This window comes from Taeniopygia guttata, chromosome 13, assembly GCF_048771995.1.
Source record: "Taeniopygia guttata chromosome 13, bTaeGut7.mat, whole genome shotgun sequence".
NCBI classification, from domain to species: domain Eukaryota; kingdom Metazoa; phylum Chordata; class Aves; order Passeriformes; family Estrildidae; genus Taeniopygia; species Taeniopygia guttata.
In genome coordinates this window covers 10,268,765-10,292,693 of record NC_133038.1, presented here as the reverse complement: position 1 = coordinate 10,292,693, position 23,929 = coordinate 10,268,765, and the positions used below count along the sequence as shown (strand labels likewise).

Below are 23,929 nucleotides of genomic sequence, written 5' to 3'. Positions count from 1 at the left end.
CCAGTTTGTGAGCCATGCTTTGTCAGTCCCCTTTTTCCCCGAAGTTTTCCCCCAACATTCTTTTGTAGCTCCTTGTGTGGAGTCGGTGCTGTCTGATTTTCAGAAGAGCAGCACCTTGTGTGCTGGGGTTTGGTGCTGTGCAGCTCTGCTGAGCTGGGTAACTCAGAGCAGTGCAAAAACCCTGCTGTGCTTCCCTCGCCAGCATGCCATCCCCATGTCCATTGCTGTGCCCATCTCCATGCCCATCCTTGTGCCCATTACTGTGCCCATCACTATGTCCATCTCCCTGTACATCCCCGTGCCCATCCCAGTGTCCATCCCTGTGCCTATCCCCGTGTCCATCCCCATGTCCATTCCCTGTCCATCCCTGTGCCTATCCCCGTGTCCATCCCCATGTTTATCCCAATGCCCATCCCCATGTCCATCCTTGTCCCTGTGCCCATCCCAGTGTCCATCCCCATACCCATCCCCGTGTGCATCCCCATGTCCATTCCCTCTCCATCCCTGTGCCTATCCCTGTGTCCATCCCCATGTCCATTCCCTGCCCATCCCAGTGTCCATCCCCGTGTCCATCCCCATGTTTATCCCAATGCCCATCCCCATATCCATCCCTGTCCCCATGTCCATCCCCGTGTTTATCCCAATGCCCATCCCCATCCATCCCTGTGCCCGTGTCCATCCCCGTGCCCATCCCTGTGCCCTGCCAGGGCTGCGCTGGGGCGCAGAGTGGGTGTGAGGGCACGAGGAGGGCTCAGCTGGAGCAGCCTGCTGATGCCAGGGCAGCAGGGAAGGCAGGTGTGTGCCGCCCTCCCCGAGCACTGTGCCTGTGCCAGGAGCTGGGCGCAGCACCCCGTGAAGGTGAGCTTTGTGCGGGTGAGCGGAGCCATGGGGCTGCTGAATGCCCCGTGCAGGGAGGGCAGCTCCATCCTGAGCAGACAGAGCCCTGAGCCTGCCCTTGTCCCCTCTGTGTCCCCAGGACAGCTCCCCATGCCAGCTGAGATCATCTGATGTGCCCTGGCCAGGGTGGGCCTGGCTGGGAGCTGTTCCCAGAGCTGTGCCAGCGCTAGCAGCTGGCACAGGCTGGTGCATCAGCCTCCCTGTGCTCTGACAGCGGGCACGGGGCAGGGCCTGGCTGAGCACGGGGCCGTGGCTGCTCCCATGCTCCTGGAAATGCAGCTTGTGTAGCCTTGGCCCTGCCCAAAAGCTGTGTCTGCATCCTCAGCCTCCTGGACGGGGCTGCATTCCCAGCAGGCAGAAACAAACGACAGGCTGACCCCTTTCCTAATGTTCATTTTAACCTTCTGCCCAGAAATGGGCACAGTTTTACATGAGGGGTACTGCTGAGCCCTGGCAGAGAATGGGTTTAAATTACTCAATTTGAAATACGTGAGCTGCCCTTTGGTACGGCCCAGAGGGGCAGGGACAGTGTTTGCCACCTGGCCAAGAGCTGGTTTTGTGCCAAGTGCCCTGAGAAATGTCCCACAGCCCCTACTCCTGTTCCATGCAGCATCACCTCGTGTGCACTTGGTGCTGGTGCTCCCTGTGGTGGAGTCCTGAGAGAGGCTGGGCTGGGCTGGGCTGGGCTGGGCTGGGCTGGGCTGGGCTGGGCTGGCAGTGCCACAGCTGGAGCTGCAGCTGTGGGCAGTGCCACACACGGCCCAGTGCCACACACGGCCCCGTGCCATGTGCGAGGAATTGGCCTTTGGAAATGCTGGGGTTTTACACCTGTGCTTGCTCTGTTGTAATACAGTTTCAGTAGTTTGTGTTTCTGCCTTCCAGAAGCCATCAGAATCCCCCCTGTTTTTTGCACCTTGAGAAGGGGATGTTCCCTGTTTCCACTCAGGGTTTCCCAGGGTGATTGTGAGAGAAAATTGTATAATCCTCCTTAAGGGCTGAGGAGAGGAGAATGGAAAAGTGCTCAACTTTGGAGGAATTGTTGTTTCATAACCAAATCTACTCGTAGCTGCCACAGGGATCCCATTTTGTCTCTGTGTAGATTATAATGCTGGATAGGTGGTACCAAGGAAAGGTGACACATTATTAACAAAAAATGAAGTGCTGGCATCACTGCAGAGAGATTGTGTACTCATTGCATGGAGTTGTTTTGCTTGTCTTTTTCTCTACAAAGGAAAACCCATGGAAAATCATAAATCTGTCTTACACACTTCAGAATTAGTCTGTTCTTCATTTCCCACTCAAAACTAATTCTGCAATATTCACAGTAACCATCTGTAAGAGCACAGATAAGCAAGATTGCTGTGTCAGATAAGGCATTAGATAAAAGCAGTTCCTGTCTTGATGCAAGGCTTCATTGAAATAGGAAAAAAAATATACAGAAACATAATGTTTGTTATTCTGATTCCAAGATTTGCCTTTGCTTGTCAACATGACTTTCCATTTATGGTTAGAAACAAGCTTATTACAGCACAAAGATAATGAAGTTTAATTGCAGTGCTGGTCATTGCTTCAGGAACATAGACAGGCGCAAGTATAAAGTCACTTTGAAAGCTGAGAAGTCACAGGAAGATACTCCTAAATATATAAATCTGCATTAAATTAGGTGCACTTCTCAAAGGTATTGAAAGAATTAGAGAAATCCCAGCTGTAGTGTGGCACTCCATTGTGTTTCCCTGGGAAGATGAGGGGAACCACCAGGCTGGAGGAACTCGGACTGAACTCGATTTCTGTTGGTGCTGGGGCTGCTAGAGCAGAGCTAGCTGCTGAGCCCCGGGTGCAGGCAGGCTCCCTTTGTGCAGACACTGGGACTCAGGGTGGCACAGGGCTCCTCTGCCCTCGGGGGGGGGTTACCTGTGCCACCTCAGTTTACCTGTGCCACCAAGGCAGGCTCAGGGGCGCCCTGGGAAGTGGAGCCTCCTTTGCAGTGCCATGGCTCACGTACAGCTCCTCATCTGCAGCGTGCAAAAACACACCCAGAGCGTGCAGTTAGCCAGGCATTGCACTAATTCCTGTGCTTTTGCTCCCCAGGCAGAGGATGAATCTCCCATGTATGTATGAACAATGCAAACACATGCTCATGGTGGCCCGAGAGCTGTCCCGGCTCCAAGTCTCCTACGAGGAGTATCTCTGCATGAAGACGTTGCTTCTCCTCTCTACAAGTAGGTGACCAGCTCAATACCGAGCTTTTTACTTCTACAGAAGTATGGGGTGGATTTGCAATAGATATTGTGGGACAGATTTATACAGTATGCTACATGCTGGTTTTTATCTTTAGGTAGGATATGCTGGAGTTAAACAAGTCACAGCTTAGTAAATTCTGTCTGTCTTGCTTGGAGAGGACCTGAAATGTGATGAAAAGTAAATATTATTAAGTTTATTACACTGAAGGTGTAAACATTCCTTATCTTTAATGTTTCCAGTGAATAACGGCATTGATGCTTATACAGAAATGAGAATTTGTTCACCTTGGGCTTTTTCCGGATAGGAGCAGGAGGGTTGGGAATGCCAGCACTGCTCCCATGTCAGGGTGATGGCTGGTGGGTGTGGGCAGTGTGGGGGTGCCATGGCCAGTTCCCCCAGTGCCCCACCAGCCTGGCAGTGCCCAGCACGGCCTCGCTGCCAAGCCCAGAACTGGGACAAGGGCTCTTTTCAGAGGAAACTTTCAGCCTCTCATGGCCGTGGGCTTTGTAGGAACTTAAAACTTCCCTGAAGCTGCAGATTTCAAACAGTTCCTGTTTGATTCTCAAATCTCTCCCAAAAATTCCTCAAGTGTTTCGGGTGTGGTGTAGGCCAACTTTCCTCACAGGAGCTGGAAATTTCCACGGAGACATTTCCATGGCAGAGGTGGTGAGGAGGCAGCAGTGGCAGGATTCAGCCCCTCCAGCAGCGGGGCTGGGCAGGGGCTGGCACTGCCCGGAGAGGCCTCTCCACTCCATTTCCAGAGGGAGACAATTGATCCTCCTTTTGCTGGGTACATACATTGTGTGAGTGCTACATCAGGGAACTTCTGCAATTGAAGAGCTGAGATTTCTATAGCTCTTTAATCCATGACTTGACAATTTGGATTTGTTTATTGTGCTTCTGTGTTAAGTTTTCCAAGAGAAGAGGAGGAGGAGGAGGAGGAAGAGGAATCTCACACAGGTCTAGGCTTGCAGCTCACACACAGACATAACTCAGAGACCTTTTCCATGTGAAATCCTGAAACAGTTGACAGGTTTAATCTCCTGTGTAGGCAAGACAGACAAGAGACTTCATTCCAGGATCTCTCAGGTGCTGACAGTGCAGGGAAGGTTGGATTTCCTAAGGAAGGGAACGTGCTCTATGGCCTCTGTCCTCCTGTCTGAAAGGTGCTTTCAGTCACCTCTGTCTTAGCTCTTTCTCTTCTCTGTCTTCAACTCTTTCACTTCCCAAGGTGATCAGAGGCCTCAAAAGGAGGCACCTTAAGGACCTCTGGGGTCCACGTGCTCCGTTTGTCCAGGTTGGATAAACCTCCAGGTCCTTGGCCTGTGGAGGGACCGTCCCCATAGGAGGAGATGGGCACAGGGACCTGGATTTGAATCCCCAGGCGCTGGGTTTCTGTCCCCAGCTCATCTGCCCAGTCCTGTCTCAGTGTCCCAGCCCTGTTCCAATCAAGCTGTGTCCCTGCCCAGATTCCCCATGGCCAGTGCAGTCTGTTTGTTGTCCAGTCCCTCACTGCCTTGCCTGGGCCCGTTACTTGATCCATGTCAGGAGGCTCAGAACCAGATGATCTTTCAAGATCCTTTCCAAGCCAAGCCATCCTGTGATCCTGCCCTTGCTGTTCCCTGGGCACATGGAATTCTTAAGGAACCTTCCTAATGTCACATTTCCCCAGGGCTGGAGAGCACAGGAGCTCCAGGCCTGGTGCTTCTCCATCAGGGTGTCTTCTTGTTGAGGTAGGGATTGGAATGACTTTATGTTCAGAATGAACTTTATGTTCAGAAGGTAAAGAATGAATATTTAAAGTACATCTCTCTTTTATAGAGAACATTGTGAAGACTAATTTTATTGGTTTTTAAGTAAAAACATCTCATACTGTTGGTGCACTATGAATAGTACAGGGTGGTAGAACATGTCTGTAAGCAATATGAATAGAAAGAGATAATAGATAGTTTACATTCCTCATGGACTTTTTTCTAGGCTTAGCTTGGTAGAAATCTTTCTCCTCTTCTCTCTGACTGACCTGAGAGTATCTATAAGGTGCTTCCAGAGCTTGGTGTTGTTGCCTCCATGGTCCAGTTCCCTTCCCACTGTTTTTTGCTGGAATACCTTTGGAGGTTTTTTTTTTATTTTATTTTGCAGCAAGCCTGTGCCTTGTATTCAGCTGGTCACTGTCCAGTTCTGCTCTCTCCTTGCCTCTCTGCTGTCATTTCAGTCAGTCCAAGTCCTTTTCCTTTTGCTCATTTATACAGAAATGGGTTGGAAGGGACCTTAAAGCTCATCTTATTCCAGCCTGGCCTTGGGCACTTCCAGGGATCCAGGGGGAGCCCCAGCTGCTCTGGGCACCTGTGCCAGGGCTGCCCACCCTCACAGGGAAGAATTCCCTGTTTTACCAAAATTTCCCCTCTTGCTCCTTGTCCTGTCACTGAAGCTCCTGATGAAGATTCCCTCTCTGTAACTGCTGTCAGAGAACTTCAGTCATGTCAGAGTTCAGTGTGGCAGTCTTTTAAAGGTTGGTGTCCATGTTGCAGTTCCCAAGGAGGGCCTGAAGAGCCAGTCCCTGTTCGAGGAGATCCGCATGACGTACATCAAGGAGCTGGGCAAGGCCATCGTCAAGAGGGAAGGGAACTCCAGCCAGAACTGGCAGCGATTTTATCAACTGACTAAACTGCTGGACTCTATGCATGATGTAAGTCCTGACAGGAATGCTGCAGGCCTTCCAGAGAAATACGTTTGGGGCGGGCACAGCGAGCTCCTCCAGCTCTTTATTAAAGGGACCGATAGCAGGGAGGAGGAGGAGGAGGAGCAGGAGGAGGAGGAGGTCGTGCTCCTCTGCTGTCTCACGGAAGGCAAATTGACAGCCTTGAACGTGGTCCTCTCAGGCTGCCTCTGCAGTGCAGTCCACAGCAACTAACTGTATAATTAATCTCATTTCCAGTCTCTCCAGTTTTTAAAAATTACGTTGCTTTAAAAAGGAGAAGCTCAGGAACTGTAACTGACTTTGCAGGAGAAGCAGAAATGTGACATTTAAAAGCAGTCTTATCTCAGAGCCCCAGAAATAAAGAGTTTATGGAATAATTTGTCATTCCATTAAAACAATGCCTCAGCACTATGTGTGGTGTTAACAGTGATCTAATTTTGAAGGAATTTCCAATTCAGACCGTCTCCTTTGGCAGTTTAATTCTAATTACACATGTAGCACAAAGCAGTCTTTAAGACAAGGGTAACTTTGAGACCTCAGAATTACTGTTTTTTCTTGTTGCTGTACCAAGCACCTGGAAATGTCTCATTTAGCTTATCCATGTGTGTGTTATTTATGTGCTGGAGTGGGAATTGGTGCTGAATCTCCTCAGTTTGTCAAGCCTTGGTCAGTCTGTTTGTTTGGTGTATATCAGAGTGCCATGGACAATAATTAACGAACTAAATGAGGATTCCTGTGCACGTCTTGCCTGAGCCCCATCCTGCGGGCAGGAGCTGGGGAGGTGGGAGGTGAATGTTCTCTGAACATCTTCATGTGCAAGTAATTCTTTGTCTTGTCACTCGTAGGTGGTTGAAAATCTTCTGAGCTTTTGCTTCCAGACATTTTTGGATAAATCCATGAGTATTGAGTTCCCAGAAATGTTGGCAGAAATCATCAGCAATCAGATACCAAAATATTCCAATGGAAATATCAAGAAGCTCTTGTTTCATCAGAAGTGACTGCCTTAACACAAAGGGTTGCCTTAAGAAACCGTCACATGATAGCTTTGTTTTGTAAAGAGAAAACCTACAGAACTTGTTCCTTTTGTCCTCGCAGGTGTTTCTTTTGTAATTATGCACTACATGTGGTTTACAGAGGGCCAAGAGTTAGGCTGGAGAAGCAGTGGATTTCTCACGTTGGGAAAGGATTGGGGAGAAAGGAAAGGAAAAGAAATCGGTTTTGGCAGAAATTTTCTCTCTCCCCTCGTGCACCATCCCTGGATGCATCAAACCACCAGTGACAAGCTCTGAGGCTGTTACGAACATTCTGCTAATTAATTAATTAATTGCTGCAGTTGGCTGGAGACAATTTTTTAGGCTTTTTTTTTTTTATTATTTTAGTAAAGTGTTTTGGATTTTTTTTTTTTTTAAAGTTAAGGTAGTATTTTGGTTTATGCATGTAACCTGAAGAAAGTTTACAAGTGTATATCAGAAAAGGGAAGTTGTGCCTTTTATAGCTATTACTGTCTGGTTTTAGCAATTTCCTTTAACTTTATATACCGTGAACTTGGCTTGTTCATTTTTTCTTACATAATTTTTTTGTAATACTTCAAGATGCCTATTGTACAGCTGGTTTTTTAAGGTGGGGCAGCTCGTAGCTTTCCTAAATGACCTCTAGACAGTAAATACTCCAGTAGACTCATGTGAAACTGGGTTGGGCTTTTCTAACCTAATGCTTTCAACCAGCAAAATGGCCATGAAAATTGGGCTTTTTCTAAGGGCCAGGGTGGGTGGGAGAACACTCTCAAATCTCATTTCAGTAGATCCAGATGAAACAAATCCTTTTGGTACATTGCAAAAGTGTTGGTTATGCAGATTCATAGAAAATTTACCCAGTCCTAACTGGATGTAAATGAGCAGGTTATTTTATATATTGAAAAAAAAAAAAAAAAAAGAAGCCTGATTTTTGCATATGATGCAACAGCCATAACGCAAAGAGTCACGGGCTGCATTGATGCCAAGAAGATCAGTCCTGACTGCCCATCAGGAAATTTTCAGGAAAATATGCATAGCTTCAGAAAAGTTTACTTCTGTGTGGAGAAACTCTGTTTTCTGTACACGTAAAGCTGCCATCACACAAGTATTTCTGGGGACCCCGCGGACGGGGGAGGACGTGCGAGTGCAGCCCGTGGCTGGGGCTGCTCTCCTCTGGGATTCCAGGATCCTCCTCAGCGGGGACTTGTCCAGCAGCTGGGACTGGATCTCCCAGCTCCGAACTGCCTGGTTAGAGACCCAATTCCACATCTCCACCCTTCGCTGACTGCTCCCGCCTCTTTCCCGGAGAGCAGGAGAGCTCCGCTACTGAGTTCGTGGTCTTAGAGTTGTCCGTCAAACTTTCTGTCTTTGTAAGGCTGCAGCCCTTCACATTGAATTCCTGGCGTGCCATAAATTCCCATAGGCCTTGTGGATTTCTCCTTGTTGCCATTGATGAGGATATTTTCGACATTTAGAAGCTGTAGTAGCCTTTTCTACATGCACCTTATCAATTTTCTGTATCTCAAAACTGAAATATTTACTATGCCACTCTAAAATTTGATTTTTACTCGAAGTGGCCAGATCGTTTGTGTAATAGAAATGAGAAAGATCGTCTGCGAAAATACAAAACCTAATATATTTTTATATTTAGTTATAGTTTCAAATATGTATAATCGGTATATTCGCTGATCCAAGAAAAAAAGGGAAGGGCTACTGCAGCTTTAAAAGCAATTTATTAAATGATTGTAAAATAGCTTGTATAGTGTATAATAAGGATGATTTTTAGATGACAGATTGCTTTATCATGATACATGTAATTATATTTTTTGTAGGGGTCACAGATAAGCTGAGTGGAAGCGCGTGGTTTGGCCGGAGGCAGCACCGGGGCCGTCGGTGTTGGTATCCAAAGAAGTGCTCTGTTCCAGGGGAAACCTGTGCTCCGTGGGTGTGTCTGGGGTTGGGTTGTGTTCACTGAATCACTGTGTAAAATTCCCGTTGGTTTTGGGGGGGATGCTCCTATCTGTATGGTCGGGAGGCACGGCTGAACCAGACCCCGCTGCAAAAACCGTCACAGCAAAAACAGCTTAGAAATTGGGCAATAATCCACATCCAGGTGCCAGCAATATGTAAATACAGAGCGTGGGGTGTTCACAGCACATTTCTACATTGAGCAGGCCTTGGTTTCCAACTGAAATAGGAAACTCAATTCTCATCTTTTCTTAAAGCTCTTTTTGAATGTTATACCTATTAAAAAAGATCCTATATTCAGTACTTTGGAGTACAATAGCATCTTTAATAAAAGAAAATAATCACTCTCTTCTTCGATCTGTAAGGAATATGTAGATTTTGTAATAGGTAAAGGTCAGGATTTTAATTACGACTTCCAGCCCAAGTCATTGGGAATCCTCCCGCGCCCGTTTGCGATACAGATAGGAGTTTGTACTGGTGGGGTTGGGGGTCCTGGGGAGGGGAAACCTGCTCTTACTTTGGAGAATGTTTTATAAACTTGCATTCCCAGAGCCCTCGGTCAGAGCCTGGGGACAGCGTGTGCGGGTCGGGGTGCAGAGACCCCAAATTGTCATTTTTGCCAGCAAAAGCAACTGCAGTGAACTCCAGCAGGTGGTGGAGTTGGCGGTTGGAACTGGATGAACTTTAGGATCCCTTCCAACCCAAATTCTGGGGTTCTGTGGTCCCCCCTGTGAGAGAATAGGAGGAGAGGCTCTCTGCCCCTCGTGTCTGTTTGCCTGTATATTCATTTTTAGTCTGTGGATTTAAGGAAAAACCAGAGGAAACTGTGATGTTAGAGGAGAATCGTCCTGTACGTGCTGTTCAGTTTCAGTTCCCCGGTGAGACTCCGTAGCGCTGTAGCCAGCAGTGAGCAGTCCGTGTCCTGTTTTCCGTGTCCGTGTAGCAGTGGGGAGTCCCTGCACTCTGGATAAAGCAGGGAGAACTCGGCCTTGGCCCTTCAGTGCCTTATCACAAAGTGCACGGATCCGCCCGCACGGCGGGGGCAGCTCAGGACTCGCAATGGCCTTAGGGGGACGCGGGGACAGGGACGCGGGGGGCGGGGGGCTGGGGACTGGTGCCAATCGATGCCGAAAAACGAAAACATGACCTCGCCGTTTCCACAGGAAAAGGTAGGAAAGGAGGAAGTGCCTGGATGAGCGTGGGCTGTGGGAAACACCCCGCAGCCGAACTCCAGAGAGGGAGGACTTCAGGGACATGACTTAGAGTGAGATTTTATAAAGATTGTATTATTATATCCCTGCAAGTGTTGGAGGCCTGCTTGGATGGGGCTTGGAGCAGCCTGGTCTGGTGGAAGGTGTCCCTGCCCGTGGCAGGGGGGATAGATGAGCTTTAGGGTCCCTTCCGACCCAGTCCAGGCTGGCATTCCCTGGTGGCAGGCCAGGCCCGCTCTGCCCTGATCCCAGCCTGCAGCCAGCCTTGCTGAGCCATCGATGTCTCGTAGGAACCAAATTTTCCGTGAAGGTCGAGGGCCTCTCCAGCCAGGGGCCTCGTGTCCGAGGGAAGGCTGGGAGCGTGTGGGAACGCCCCACCTCCAGCCCCCTGCCCACAGCAGAGGCAGCGATGGGTCATTACTCTATTTTGTATATTAAACAAAAAGATATATACTGGGGACAAATCCTATATCATACCAGTGTATGGCATTATTAAAAAAATCATTATTTTTATCACAGCAATTTTAAACAGCATTAAAAAAATAAACCAGTGACTCCTGTTTAAAAATAAAAGTTGTAGTTTTTTATTCATGCTGAATAATTCTGTAGTAACAAGTCTGTAGTTTTCACCTACTCAGTGAAATGTTGGACTGTAAAAGCTTGTGTGGAATTGTTGAACATTTATTTTTTCATTTAAATTTGCTGTTCTGGTAATACAAAGCCACACATCTGTACAGAAGTTGCAGTAAATGTGAGCCATTTACAGCAATGCCGAATAATGGACAGAAACCATATAATAAAATTCTGCTTTTTTCATTAAATGGCTCCAAAATGCTTTTGTGGAGTTTTTGTTGTGGTCTTGGAGAGGGTTGGGTGTGACATGGCAGGGGTGGGACTCTATGAGTTTATGGTCCCTTCCCACCTCAATCCCTCCTGAATTCTATGGTTTTAAATGTATTTTGTCACTGCGGTGGTTCCCAACTGTCTGATACTCCCCAGAATGTGATAAAAGCTCCATCCCCCGGCAGGTGCCAGCTGCCAGACATTAGTGAGACAGGGAAATTAAATGTACTGAAAAGCCTCGGGGCTCCCCAGGTGTGGGCTGGGACAGAGGCCCTGGGCAGGGGATGGGTGCTGGGTCCTGTGCAGAGACAGAATTGAACCCAGGAAAAAGGGAAAAAGACTTGGTAGGTCAGCAGGGCTGGAAGGAGCCTCTCTGGCTGTGAAGATGCTGTGCTTGTGTTCAGAAAGTCTCAGCCCTGGAGCAGAAGATGCTGCCATGAAGCTCCTTCCCTGCCATGTTGGAGTTTTCGACGTTTCCAGCCCTTCAAACCGCCGTGGTTTTCCCCCAGCACAGCTCAGCCTTCCCCCGAGCCACGGAGCGAGGCCTGCTGTAATAAAATCTCATTTAACTGCAGCAGAAAAGACCGAGTTCCCAGCAGGGAATGATTTCTTTGAATTGTTTGCAATTAAAACAAAGCTTACATAAATTTCCCTTTGGTAATTCCCAAGCTGGACAGCTGCGGATGGGGGTCAGAGGCAAGGCAAGGATGGGATTTATGATAACCACGTTTGTTCAGGCACAGTTATGGAAAGATGCTATAAGGAGAGCCACCAGACACTCAGATAAAACCTGCTCGGTGCCTCAGGGGCTCCAGCCTCATGGTGAGTGCATTGAGTCCTCAGTGTGGTCACGTTCCACCTGAAATCCCCTTTGTCCCGCCCCATATCCAAAAGCATTGATAGCAGAAGCATCTGTGGCCCAGGATCTGATTCCCTGCAGGATTTCTGCCCCTTCCCTCTGCTCCATGGCTGGGCTGGGACACGGCTGCTGCCCTCCCTCACCTGCCACCTTGTTCTGCTGGTTTTGCTTTCTTGGGCTCTATCCTCAGCTTCCAGCAAATTTGGGTGAAGCCCAGCATGTGACTGCAAGTCATGACTTCTGTTGTGTTCACATGATCCCAGGAAAATGATGGCATTTCAGACTGGTTAGGAGAAGATGCCATCAAATGCCATTTTTACAGTTTTGACATTTAAGAGTTGAACTTTCAAGTCCGTGTTTGCCCCCAGGAGGGTCCCCAGTGGGCTGGTTTGTCCCTGGCTGTGTCCCCTCTGCAGCGTGAGCTCATGTTGAGCTCTGGGCACACGGAGCTGCTCCGTGTCAGGCACAAATTCTGGGGTTTTGCAGAATAAAAGACTCCTTGGCTGTGTATTACTGCTTATCCCAAAGGAGCTCCTAGATGCTCTCAGTGCCAAGCTCCTGCCAGGGTCCAGCAAGTTTGGTGCGTTTCCTTACCAGGGTTACCAACAACTTCAATTATTGGTGAGCCTGAAAATGCATTTTATATTATATATAGTACATGGACATTTCAAAATAAAAAAGTGTAAATATGGAACTTGTCCAAGTCTGGCTGGAGGAGCAGCACGGAGAGGAAGCATCAGAAGGGAGTTCACTGATGTCCAGTGCCTGAGCCCGTGGGCCAGCTGATAAAATCCAGCCTGGAGGAGGGCTGGTGGCAGTAAAAGCCTTACCCAATCCATCACAGGCCTGGCACGGCTCCAGAGTGTAATGAAGGATATTCTCTGAGGTCACAACAGGGAACCTTAGGTTAAAAAATAACAAGTGGAATCCTTCAAATTACGCGATCTGTTGATTTGAGATCAAACCACATAAAAAGGCTGGGGCAAAACTGCTGAGGCAGATCAGATGTGGGCACTGACTGTGCTCCTGATGCAGGAGATGGGGGACACTTCCTGCTGAGGAAGGTGACCTGGTGTGCCCAGGGCTGGGCTGGGGGCTCAGGGGTGCATCCCCAAGGAGCAGAACAGGGAGGGGAGAGAATCTGCAGGGACTGGACACGGGGAGCTGCAACCCTGAGGAGCTGAGAGGGGAACGGGGGACAGGCAGTGACACGGCTCAGGGGGGCTGTCCCTGCCATCCCGTCACCCTGGGCCCTGCCTTGGCCCCAGCACACGCCTCTCTGGGCTCCTGCAAGAACAAATCCAGAATTAAACCCCAGCATTTTAAATTCCTCGTTTCTCCCCTGCCCTTTCCCTTTTTACCCTTTTTGGCTGGCAGGCAGAGTTGCTCCAGCTGGCTGCAGCTGAGCCGCACGTGTTCCTACCCCAAACAAACACAGCGCTGGCCTGCGAGGCTCAAACACAGCAATTACTAAAAATAATTTCTAAAAATCTGCCCAGCCCAGCCCAACCCTTGGCAAGTCCAAGGGAGCCCGAGGGATGTGGCTCTCACGCCCTCCCCTCCTGCAGCCCTGCCCGGGGCAGGGACAGGTCGGGGGTCCCTGCTGGGGTCCCGGGGGGCTCCTGCTGCCCCTCGGCCACTGCTCGCTGCTGGGACTGCTGAGCATAATGGGGCTGAAACAGCTCAAAGCTGCTGGGCTAAATATATCCCCGTTGCTGGGGAAATAAATAATAAACAGCAGCACGAAGGGGATGGCACAGAGTCATTGGTGCTGCTCGGGCTGGGGCTGCGGCGTTCCGGGTACCACACAGGGCAGCAAAACCCAACAAAAACTGGGCAAAAACAACAACCACAGTGGCTGAACATATAGCCCAGCCAAACACCAACTTGGCAAAAAATAACCAGCAGCAAAACAGAGGGAAAAGCAGCACGTGCATCTCCCAGACTCAGAAATATTTATGATAATGGCTGCAGCAAAATTAATAGGATTTAAAAAGGAACAAGGCATCTCCAGGATCTCTGGGAGGTGGGAAAGGGAGGGCAGCTGGGCACGGGGCAGACGGGGCTGCCCCATCGCTGTCCTCATCCATGGGGCCAGCGGAGGTGGCACTGTCCTGGCGTGGTGTCACCGAGGTGTCACCAGGGAGGTTGAGGTACCCAGGGCAGTGCCCAAGGCCAGGTTGGACAGTTCTTGGAGCAGCCTGGACAGTGGGAGGTGTCCCTGCCATGGCAGGGTGGCACTGGCTGGGATTTCAGTCCTTTCCAGCCCCCTGTGCCAGGGAGATGCTCACCCCAGTGGAACCTTCACTGCCAGCCACATTCCAGCCCCTCTGGGGCCCATCCCGGAGCTCTCCCATCCCTCGTCCCTCTGCTCTACACCCACAGTGGCTGGGAGGAAAAGCTCTGAGCGATCTGCAGATATTTCATTGTCTGATTGCTGGGGTGAGCGGGATCCTGGGGGAGCAGCTGCTGGGGAGCGATGGGGGCTGTGGGGGGCTCCCAGAGGGATGGGGGCACAGCAGGGACACAGAAATGCCCCTGTAGAGATGGGACTGCTCCAACTCCCCCCCCCTCCCAGCTCCAGCCCCTGCTCTGCCATCCCCCCCTAATCCAAGCCAGGCTGGTCTCCGGGGCACCCGGCTCCTGCAGACTTTTTCCCCTTCCTGCGTGCGTCAGTGAGTTTAGAGCCCAGGTGTGATTTTCTAGACCCTTTTGTCTGAGGTTTAGAAGCAGAATAAGCTTCATTAGCAGAAGGGAGGATTTTCAATAAGTAATAGGTAGGTGCTACCTTGTGAGCCGTCAGCATCGTGCTAAATGACCTGCAAACAATCAGCTCCTCAGCCAGAGAACAGAGCTTTAAACAGCTATTTCTTTAAAAACCTTGGCTTTTAATCGTTATTTCCCAAAAGCTAAAAATCTGAATTAGCCCAAATGTACTAATTATAATCGCTTTGAGGTTTCTGGTTTGTTGGGAGTATTAAACCACCACGCACTCACTAACATGTCTCTCCACCCTCCGGCTCTGTGCAGGTGCCCTGATCCATCCCTGTGCTCCACAGCTGAACCAGGGCTGGGGCCTCTTCTCCAGGCAGCCAGGGACAGGACAGGAGGAGACAGCCTCAAGCATCCAAACCAACCCCAGTCCCACTGCAAACCCAACCCAACCAACCCAATCCAACCACAACCCAACACCAAACCCAGGCCAACACCAAACCCAGCCCAGCTAATCCAGCAACCCAACCCATTCCCAGCTCAAACCCAAATCCAAATCCAGCCCAACCCAACACCAAACCAAAACCAACACAAAATCCAGCCCAACACCAAACCCAGCTCATCCCAACACCAAACCCAGCCCAACACCAAACCCAGCCCACCCTGATTAATCCAACTGCCACCAACCACCAAACCCAAACCAAACTCACGGCGTGCTTGTGGAACATCAGCCATCGACGTGAAACATGGCAGGGCTGCACCAAGAGACTCTTCTGATGTCACTTCCAACAGCCATCATTGCACCCTCTCTTTGTGACTGACCAGGGGGCACGGGAGAGGCTCTGCCCACTGCCAGTGTCACCACCCAGCTTTTGTTTCATTTTAACTGATTACTTTAATATTGAGCATCAAATGCTGTGTCAGGCTGGTTTAAAAAAATATTTCCTACCTTTAATTTCTCTTGGAATAAACCAATGTTTACTACAGTATTAAAGCTGGCCCAAAATGGGAACATTTAGTAAGCGTTCCAGACAAGTTTTTCTTTTTGGAAAATTTTAATTAAAAAAAAATATTCCACTGGCTCTCTTGTAAGAGCAATAACTTCTGCCTCAGTTTGATTTCCTTTCCTCCAGGAGACATCTCGTAAATACATGTGTGTGGGATTTTTGTTCCCAGAAACTCTCTAGGTAGCACATCCAAAAGCTCCCAAGTGCCTCTGAAAAGGAATTTACTCCGGTCTCAGAGTAACTGGAGTATCCAAGGAGCCAAGGGGGACCCTGCACGGAAAGGTTTTGTGGGGACACGGCGGGAGCAGCGCGGTGCTGCTGCTCACACAGCATGGCTAAGCAGGTCCCTAAATAATTCCCTGTCCCCAGAGAATGCCTTTGCAGGGCTCCTGGCAGCTTTGCAGCTCCCATTCATGCCCAGCTCCGCTCTGCCCCAGCAGCAGCCGGGCAGGCAGGAGGGAGAGGGAGCGCTCGGCACAGGACACAAACACAAGCACAGTGCTGACAGATGAAGTATGACGGGTTTTTTAAAATCCTTTCCATCAGCCCTCCCCATCCCTCTCCCTCTCACACACCCGCCCCAGGTCCCAGCAGCAGCCCCAGCCACGGAGCGATGCCGGGGCTGGATAAAGCCCGGCCTCATCCTCGGCGTCGGGAAAGCCAAGAAATAGCACAAAAGTTGGCTATAAAATGCAAAGATGGAGATGAACCAGCTAGGGAAACACCGGATTTTATCCCTACAAACCTCTCGCCTTCTTCATCCAACACCTCAGAGCAGAGACCACGAGGCACTTTGGGGACCTCACCCCTGCCCAAACCATTGTGTTCCCCAAGGGGTCAGAGTCCTATGGAGAGGGTGTGATCCCATGGGAATGAGCTGTGCCACCCCCCCGGAAAGCAGGAAAAACATGATTGCCTTTTTCCTCTTTTTTTCCCCAAGACAAAAGCCCAGGAAGTTTAATTACCGTGGACAAAAACGTGAAGAGAGCTGAAATTTCAGCTCCCTTCTCTCAAAGGGGCACAATGGAGTGAAGGAAGCAGCAGCTCCAGGCTGGGGGTCAAGGGCTTTGGAGCCTCTCAGTGACCAGCTTCAAATGTCCTTTGCTTCTCTCCTTACATCTCTTCTAAAAATATCAAATATAGATCTTTTCCTCATAATATTTTAAGATACTCTATTTATACATTAATCCTTTCAAAAATAAAAAGTGACACATAGAGCAATTCAGTCACTCAAAGTCTTTAAAACTGTTACAAAAAAGCCACGACATCCATCCCCAGTGCCACTGCCTGGGGGTTGAGACTTTCTTTTTATAAAATATGATTCCAGCTCCCAAAATCCCGGCTCTGCAGTCAGACAGGGCTCCTTCTCCCTCCCTCCCCCTTCCAAAGGACCTGGAACGAGCAGGGTTTGCAGGCTCGCCCTGCCGAGCCCTCGTGGTGTGTCCATGGAGGCAGGAGCTGGGCTGGGGGCTCCTCCCTGGTGCTCCCCCCTGGCTCTCCACAGCCCCACCTCGGCCACAGCGACAGCAAACGCCCCGCAAGGATGGAAATAATTCACCTGGCACAACCAGCACTGCACAGACTTGGCACGGACGAGGCTGCAAGCAAGGGGAGGCCTGAAAAGCAACGCTGGGGAGAGGCAGAGGCAGCTCCAGCAGGGCACATCAGCAGCCTGGGTGCTGGTGGGAGCAAGGATGTGTCTGTACAGTGGGACTGGGGAAGGGGAGGTACCAAACAGCCGAACAGCAGGAGTGGGGCTTGTCTGGGGCTGCAGCAGGAGGGCTGCTCACCTCGCACAGACTGAGGGCTACCCCACAAAATCAAAATCCTGAAAATAAAAAAGATGAGTTTGAGAGGTTTGGTCCAAAACATCTTCTCTGCAGCGAGCAGGTGCCTGCTGAGCCCTGCCAGCCTTGCAGAGCCCGCCCGGGGCTCGCTCTCGCCCGCAAGAGCCGGCGCTGCGCTGGCACAGGGAGGGGACATGGCCAGGGCTGCCTGCTCAGCCCTTCCCCTGCCCCAAAGCTCGGGGTGCTCCCTGGCAGCACCCACAGCTGTGCTTGGGGCACCGGGGAAGCACGGGGAAGGCTCTGGGAGCACACACTCCTCCTTGGTGGGGCCCTGCTCCGTGGGGGCCCAGGGCTCCAGTGGCTCTGACCATTCCCAGTCTTCAGCTCGGCCCCTCGGGGCACTTGGCTGTCCCTTGGCTGGTTTTCCATGGCTGGGATGTGGGCTTGAAGCACGCCCACCCAGGGCTGGGGTGTGTCTCCATCTCCCCAGGACCACTCCTGTGTGGAGCGGGACGGGAGGCGACGTCCGACCCACACAAACATCCCGCAGCGGGCACAGGGGTGTCCTCACCCCGCTCAGGCGGTGGCACAGGGCACAGGGGCCTGCAGGACTCGCCATGGATACCATGGAACGCTCAGCAGTGGCTCTGTGCCCCCACAGTTATAGGAACTCCACGTAGTTCTCGGGGATCAGTCCTGTCTTGCCGTTGAGGGTCCCTTCCAGCCAGCCGGGCTCCTGCGACGGGTGCACTGCGGAGACAGGCCAAGGGCAGGTCAGACTTTAACCTGTGCTCATTTCGAAGAAAGGGAACTAACAGGGTTAAAGATGATCTTCAAGGTCCCTTCTGACCCAAACCATTCCCTGGTTCTGTGAGCACACCAGGGGCAGCTGAAGTGCTCTGTCCCTGCCTGCTCCCCACGGGACTCCTTGGCCTTTCCTTCGCCAAGTCAGCTGCAGGCTCCCAATACTGCCTGGGGCTGCTGGGCTGAGGGAAGTGGAGCATTTGGGATAAAAACAGGGGCTCACAACTTCTCTTGATTTGAGCTAAGGTCTCTTGGGAAGTTGGAGAGAATTGTGGTTAACTCCATCCCATGGTAACTCTGCACATCCCAGCTTGCCCTGGGCCCAGGCTGGGAGGGAAATTGCATTAGGGAACAATCCCAGCGGGAAAGCAAACCCTGCAACCTGATTGTGTGCAACCAGAAACCTGATCAGTCCTCAAAAGCCTTTTTTTATTCAATCAACTCCCAAAAATTTGCTGATTCTGCAGCAGCCAGGCCAGGGTTATGCCTGCAGGCAGACGAATATCCCCCCTCCCACAGTAACGGTGGGCAGCCCGTGTTCCAGAGCCCCTGCAGCTCCCGGGACTGCTGAGACTCTGCAGCTCTGGCCTCACTCCCTCACTCTGTGTCCAGGGGAACTGGAGCTCTCTAACGTGGGTGCTGCTCCCTGTGGGCAGCAGCAGCCCCAGGCCCCAGCTGGATCAAGCTGCTGCTCACAGAGGCTCAGAGTCAGATTGGAAGCTGGCTCCAAGTATTGCCAAGACCCCTTTGCCTTCACTGGGGTTTGGAAAGTCCCTTGATCACCAAGCCGGGCTGGTTCCACCTAAGGTCCTGCAGCCAACGTGAGCCCCGGCTGTGCTGCTGAGTGACTGGAACACGCTGTGTACTTTTTCCCTTGAATAATCCATTGATTTTTATCAGCAAACATAATGTATTTAATTCAAACTTGTTCCCCTCCTAGCTGCTCCGATTCCCACAGGCCCTCAGAGGGGAGACCATGTTTATTTATAAGATGACTATGGAGCTGCTTCAGAGGATTGTCTTTAATTCACAAGGATTCAGTCTCCTCCCCTTTCTGCTGTATTCGCCTCTATATCCCAGGGCAAAAACAGTGCATGTGGTAGCAGCTTCCCAAATGACAATGCTTAACATTTAAAAGCCAAGAATGACTTGGAAAGCAGTAAAAAGTATTTTCGTTACACTGGGATTAAGCCAGAGCTGCTCGGTTCCATGGGGCACAAACTCCTGGTGCAGGAAACACCAAATCTGTGTTCATTAGCGTGGGCTGAGCGAGCAAAGCCCACCTTGCTCCAGCGCTCACATCCAGAGGGAAAAAGCACACCTGGCCTTCCCATCTCTTGCACACAACATTACAGCACTACCCAGAGTATTTCTGGTGCTGAGAGCCAGAATTGAATCTCCCCTTCACAGAAGAATTACGGGTATTGGCAAACGCCGGGGCTGGCACAGCTCACCAGGGTCTCCCTTGAGCTTCGGGAGGGTCTGGAGCCGCGGGGTGGGCAGAGGGTGGGCAGAGGGTGGGCAGAGGGTGGGCAGCCCCCCGGGACACGCCAGGAGCACGGCTGGCCATGCCCTGGAGGAGCCCAGCACTCACCGTTGTCGAAGACGGTGCCGGCCGTGAAGGAGAGCTCGGAGTCGTGCTCGGCTTTGCAGGCGTAGAGCGCGCGGGCCTTGCGCAGCGGGGAGCTGCAAGAGAGGGCACGAGTGGGCACAGAGCCACCCCACACCCCACAGCACACAGCACACCCCTCACAGTGCTGTGCACCCCGCTGGGGCTGCTGCTTCGCCGGGCTCCTTGGCTACGCTGCCCAGCAGCGAGGGACACATCAGTGGGGCTGAGCCACATTTCACCCCAGTGCAAATCCCAGTCTGAGCCCAGCTGGCACCGCCTGGGCTGGAGCCCACACTGGTGCCCAGCCCAACCCAGGGGTCTCCACAACAGCTCTGGGCTGGAGCTGCAATGTTCTGTGTCTCAGGGGCCATCGCTGACCAGAGGCTGGCACAGAGCAAAGGTGGCAGCAAGTGCTGGCAGTGACCCACTGGCCCCGCTCTGCCAAAGCCATCCAAGGGCAGCTGCAACCACAAGGAGAATTCCACAAGGAAGAATTAGCATTTAGGGAAGGTTATTTCAAAACAGAAAGACAAGCAGGTCCATGAAGAATTTGCAGCACTTCTTTAGAGCCTGTACCTGAAGGTAAGAAAGACTTAAAAGCCATTAGATTTTGCTGGAAGTGTCAGCGTGCCCACGCTGCAGGGGAGGGAATCGGAGCAGGGAGAGGCAGGAATGGAGCAAACTGCTGGCAGAGAGCAGAAAATGAGGGACCTCAGGGCTCCTCAGGCACAGCACAGGCACACAGAGCTGTCCCTGCCCCTGGAATCCCCACCCATCCTTCCCAGCTTGGGGCTGGAGCAGGGCTAGTGGACAGCTGGGGCACTGCCAGGCTGCAGTGCCAGTGCCAGTGCCAGGCCCTGGCTATTCAAGCAGCTGGACACATCCAGCACTGCTGCTCAGCTGTGGCATGGCCAAGGGAAGCCATGAAGTGCCCCCAGGAGGTGCTGGAGTGAGGAACAAGGTGTCACCATTCTCAGATCAGTGGTTTTACCAATTTTTATCTTTTGAGGACTTGAAGTTCCCCTGAGCTCCTCGGATGAGCCCAGGGAAGCAGCAAGGCTTCATGGCAAGAGCAGCTCCCCTTCACCCCAAACTCCAAACCCGGGACCTGGGGATGGTTTTGGCTTTGCTGCAAAGAGAGCCCCAAAATGGAGATCTCTCTTCTCCAAATTCCAGCTGCCTGACACGAGCAGCTCCCAAACACTTAAAAAACAGGATGGGCAAACAATCCTCCCTCTGCAGAGGGTCCTTCACTGCCAGGGAGGCACCGCTCACGTGGAGTGCTTGAGACCACCAGGTGCAAAACAAAAGGAATTTTCAGGCTCACGGGGCACTCAGGGCATGATGGCATCGCTGGTGCCAAGGGCACGAGACCCCAGGCAGTGCCAGGCACCCCAGGGCACAGGGGGACCCCAGGGGGGTGGCACACAGCTCAGCCTGACCCAGGACTGGCTGGGAATCCTGTGCTGGCTCCTCTGCAGCTTCCAGGACAGGTTTACTCCAGCAATGCCCAAGGACCTTCAGCCTGGGCACAGAGCAGCCTGTGCTACCCCGTGCCCATCACCCTTCTGAGATCCCAGACGAGGCTGTGGCCAGAAAACCAGGGTGGCAGAGCTTTCCAAAGGCTCTTTACTCCTCGCAGTACACTTCTTACCTGCTGCAGAGCAGAGCAAAGCCAGCGCAGCGCTGAGCTGAGCTGAGCCCAGCAGTGACACCGAGCACAGCTCCCGGGGGCTGCGGGCTCCAGCCGGGGCTCGGGGTGTTCCAGGGGCTCTCCTGGGGCAGAGGGTTGGGAAGGTCCTCTCTTGCTGCGTGCAGACAGCTGCCTTGGGAGGGTTCGAGCAGGATGCCAAGGGAAAGGGAAGTGAAGTGGAGGAAACCGGGGAAATTCAACAGAAACAGCAAAAGCAACAAAAAGCCAAGCGAGTTGTGCAACAGACCTGATGGGGGATGAGTCGCTGGACGTAGAGGAGGTGGGCATAGGACTTGATGGCGCAGAGAACATGGGCCAGGACGGTGAGAGGGGTGACGTTGGGCTTGGATTCTGAGGGCTGCAAGACATAACCAGAGACCTTATCAACGTGCAACCACAGCAACAAACAGCAACCCAGAGACACAGAGACGACAGCCGACGACAGCGAGTGCCTTGGGAATATTCCCAGCATGAGACACAGCTACAAAATGAAGTGCCAAGACCTTGGGAAGTGTTTCAAGGCTGGGTCTGCGTTTGTGTGGACAACAAGAGCTGGATCTTCCAGTCAACCCCCGCTCCACTGCCCCACTGTCGCACCTGGCCCCCCGTGTGCCGCGGGTCTGTGCTGCAGCACGGCCACTTACCTGCCTCGTGCTTCCCCCAGAGCTCCCAGAAATAGTGCTGCTGTTTCTGGATGTTAATGGTGCCCGTGAGCAGCCTCCACCCCCTCGGTCTGTCACTTGTGGTGCTCATACATCCAGTGTATAAAAATGTCATTATTTTGTTTCCCATGTTTCACATCCCTTTTTCCCCTTGTGCTGATTCCTGAAGCCACAGCTGTCAACTGGAGCTGAATCAAGTTACTGAACTGGTGACTGCACATGGAAGTTTTTGGGTCCTTCCAAACTGTTCAATTCTCAAGTTCACCAAAAAGCAATTATTGTACTAAAATACCGGTTTGATTAATTTACTGCTTCTCTGCTTAGCGCTCATTGGTATTCCCTACCCAATTCAGATTAGAAACTCCATCCCTGATAAAACACCAGAAATCTCTCTCCACACTGCAAATGCCTCTGTAAAAACAAGAAGTTTTGTAGAAGCATCATGACTTGTGCTATCTCTTTGAGGGAGGGACAGTACCTCTGATCACAGGTCTGTGATGAGGTGGGGACAGGGCAGTACCTCCAGGACGTCCTTATCCCTCAGCTGGGGCCTCCTGGGGCACGGGGAAGGGATTCAGGGAAGGGTGGCTCCAGAACCTGTGGAGAAGCTCAGCCCTGCAGGAGTTCAGACCAACGTTTAACCTTCCCCATTGTCCTCTGGCTGCCACCATAGGGGGATATTTATTACGTGGATGGTTTCCCCTTGGAAACTGGACCATCTCTTAAAGCCAAACTCTTGGCTTGACTCCTTGCAGAAGCTGTGTCACTGGATTCAACAGACACTGATTAATTCCCTCTGAAATTAAAGGTAACACCTTTATTACGTCAGAAGATTACACACATAGAGAAATGGATACAGCAGTGAGGGCAGCATGGCTTCACCAGAGGCTGGAAACAGGGAATGCTGTCAGGCAGGCTATCAATGTGATCCTCAAAATGTTCTGCTAATAATCATCACTATTTAAAAACAATCCTTTGGCATTTCTATCATCAAAACTGTCTATCTTTTGAAAAATGAGTTTTCCTTAGTCTTCACCAAACCTGACAGCCATTGGTACTTACCAGATACTCCATCTATCCCCACCCCCAAACGGGAGGTGCTACCAAGGTCACCAAATCGTCCCAAACTGCCCAAATTAACCCTTTAAGCACCAGTTCTTTCAAAGAGATGGCCCAGCAATTCCCTTCAAGAGGAGCCTGGCCAAGGTGGGACTCAGACGTGTGATGAGCTGCTGACCAAAATGTGGCTGATACCTCATCTGTCCTGCTGAGAGTGGCCACAAATACCCACCTGTCCTCCCAGCACTGTGCCTGTGGGCAGCAGGCTGGAGGTGCAAGAGGCCGTGGCACTGGTGTGCCAGCATGGCATGGCCACTGGGACATGGCACTGGTGTGCCAGCATGGCACGGCCACTGTGCCTGCCACCAACCCTGGTCCTCTCCACTGCACAAAGGAAGGAAAATCCAACGGCACAGGGCTCCAGGACCAGAAATTACTGCTGCACTTTTCGAGATGAAATCATGGGAAAAGAATGCAGCTCTCATTTCTCCCCAGGCCGCTGCCATCGCTCCACAACTGCGCGCCCGCTCCGCTCGTGGCAGCAGGGAATGCAACCAGCAGGATCTCAGAGGGATCAGGGAAAAAGCCTGACAAAACCACCACTTGGGCCAGCCTCTGCCTAAGAAGTTACCACTAATCTGGAGCAGGATTTTGGTGTCTTTGGATCCAAAACACTCGGTGCCCAGCAAGCCCACGGAGAGAGTGGCTTGCTAATGCCAGTGTGAGCACTGGGTGTGCAGAGCACCCCATGCCCACCACGTGCTCACAGAGGAGATGAACATGGTCCTACGGTGACTGAGCTGCTCTGCAAGTCCTTCCAGAACATTTCCTCAAGAAGAAGCCATGGATAGCTCAGGACTCAC

The 23,929-nt window shown here is 51.5% G+C and overlaps 2 protein-coding genes across 5 annotated transcripts in view; one reads left to right on the top strand and one right to left on the bottom strand.

Moving 5' to 3' along the window:
- NR3C1 (nuclear receptor subfamily 3 group C member 1) overlaps window positions 1–10,849 on the top strand; it is a 60,575-nt gene extending 49,726 nt beyond the window's left edge. For 2 of the 3 annotated variants that reach the window (XM_041718969.2, XM_072935401.1), the window contains exons 7-9: window positions 2,986–3,116; window positions 5,667–5,824; window positions 6,682–7,359. In XM_041718969.2, the coding sequence (XP_041574903.1) occupies window positions 2,986–3,116; window positions 5,667–5,824; window positions 6,682–6,834 (442 nt within the window). In that variant the 3' untranslated portion in view covers window positions 6,835–7,359. Of the gene's footprint in view, window positions 1–2,985; window positions 3,117–5,666; window positions 5,825–6,681 lie in introns of all 3 variants that reach the window. The other variant, XM_002192952.7, reaches the window with a different exon arrangement.
- A 5,746-nt stretch (window positions 10,850–16,595) lies between these two features.
- ARHGAP26 (Rho GTPase activating protein 26) overlaps window positions 16,596–23,929 on the bottom strand; it is a 100,735-nt gene continuing 93,401 nt past the window's right edge. The window contains exons 21-23 of one of the 2 annotated variants that reach the window (XM_030284064.4): window positions 21,593–21,703; window positions 19,635–19,726; window positions 17,689–17,986 (exon numbers count right to left, since the gene is read on the bottom strand). In XM_030284064.4, coding sequence (XP_030139924.4) covers window positions 17,898–17,986; window positions 19,635–19,726; window positions 21,593–21,703 — 292 coding nt within the window. In that variant the 3' untranslated portion in view covers window positions 17,689–17,897. Of the gene's footprint in view, window positions 17,987–19,634; window positions 19,727–21,592; window positions 21,704–23,929 lie in introns of both variants that reach the window. The other variant, XM_030284065.4, reaches the window with a different exon arrangement.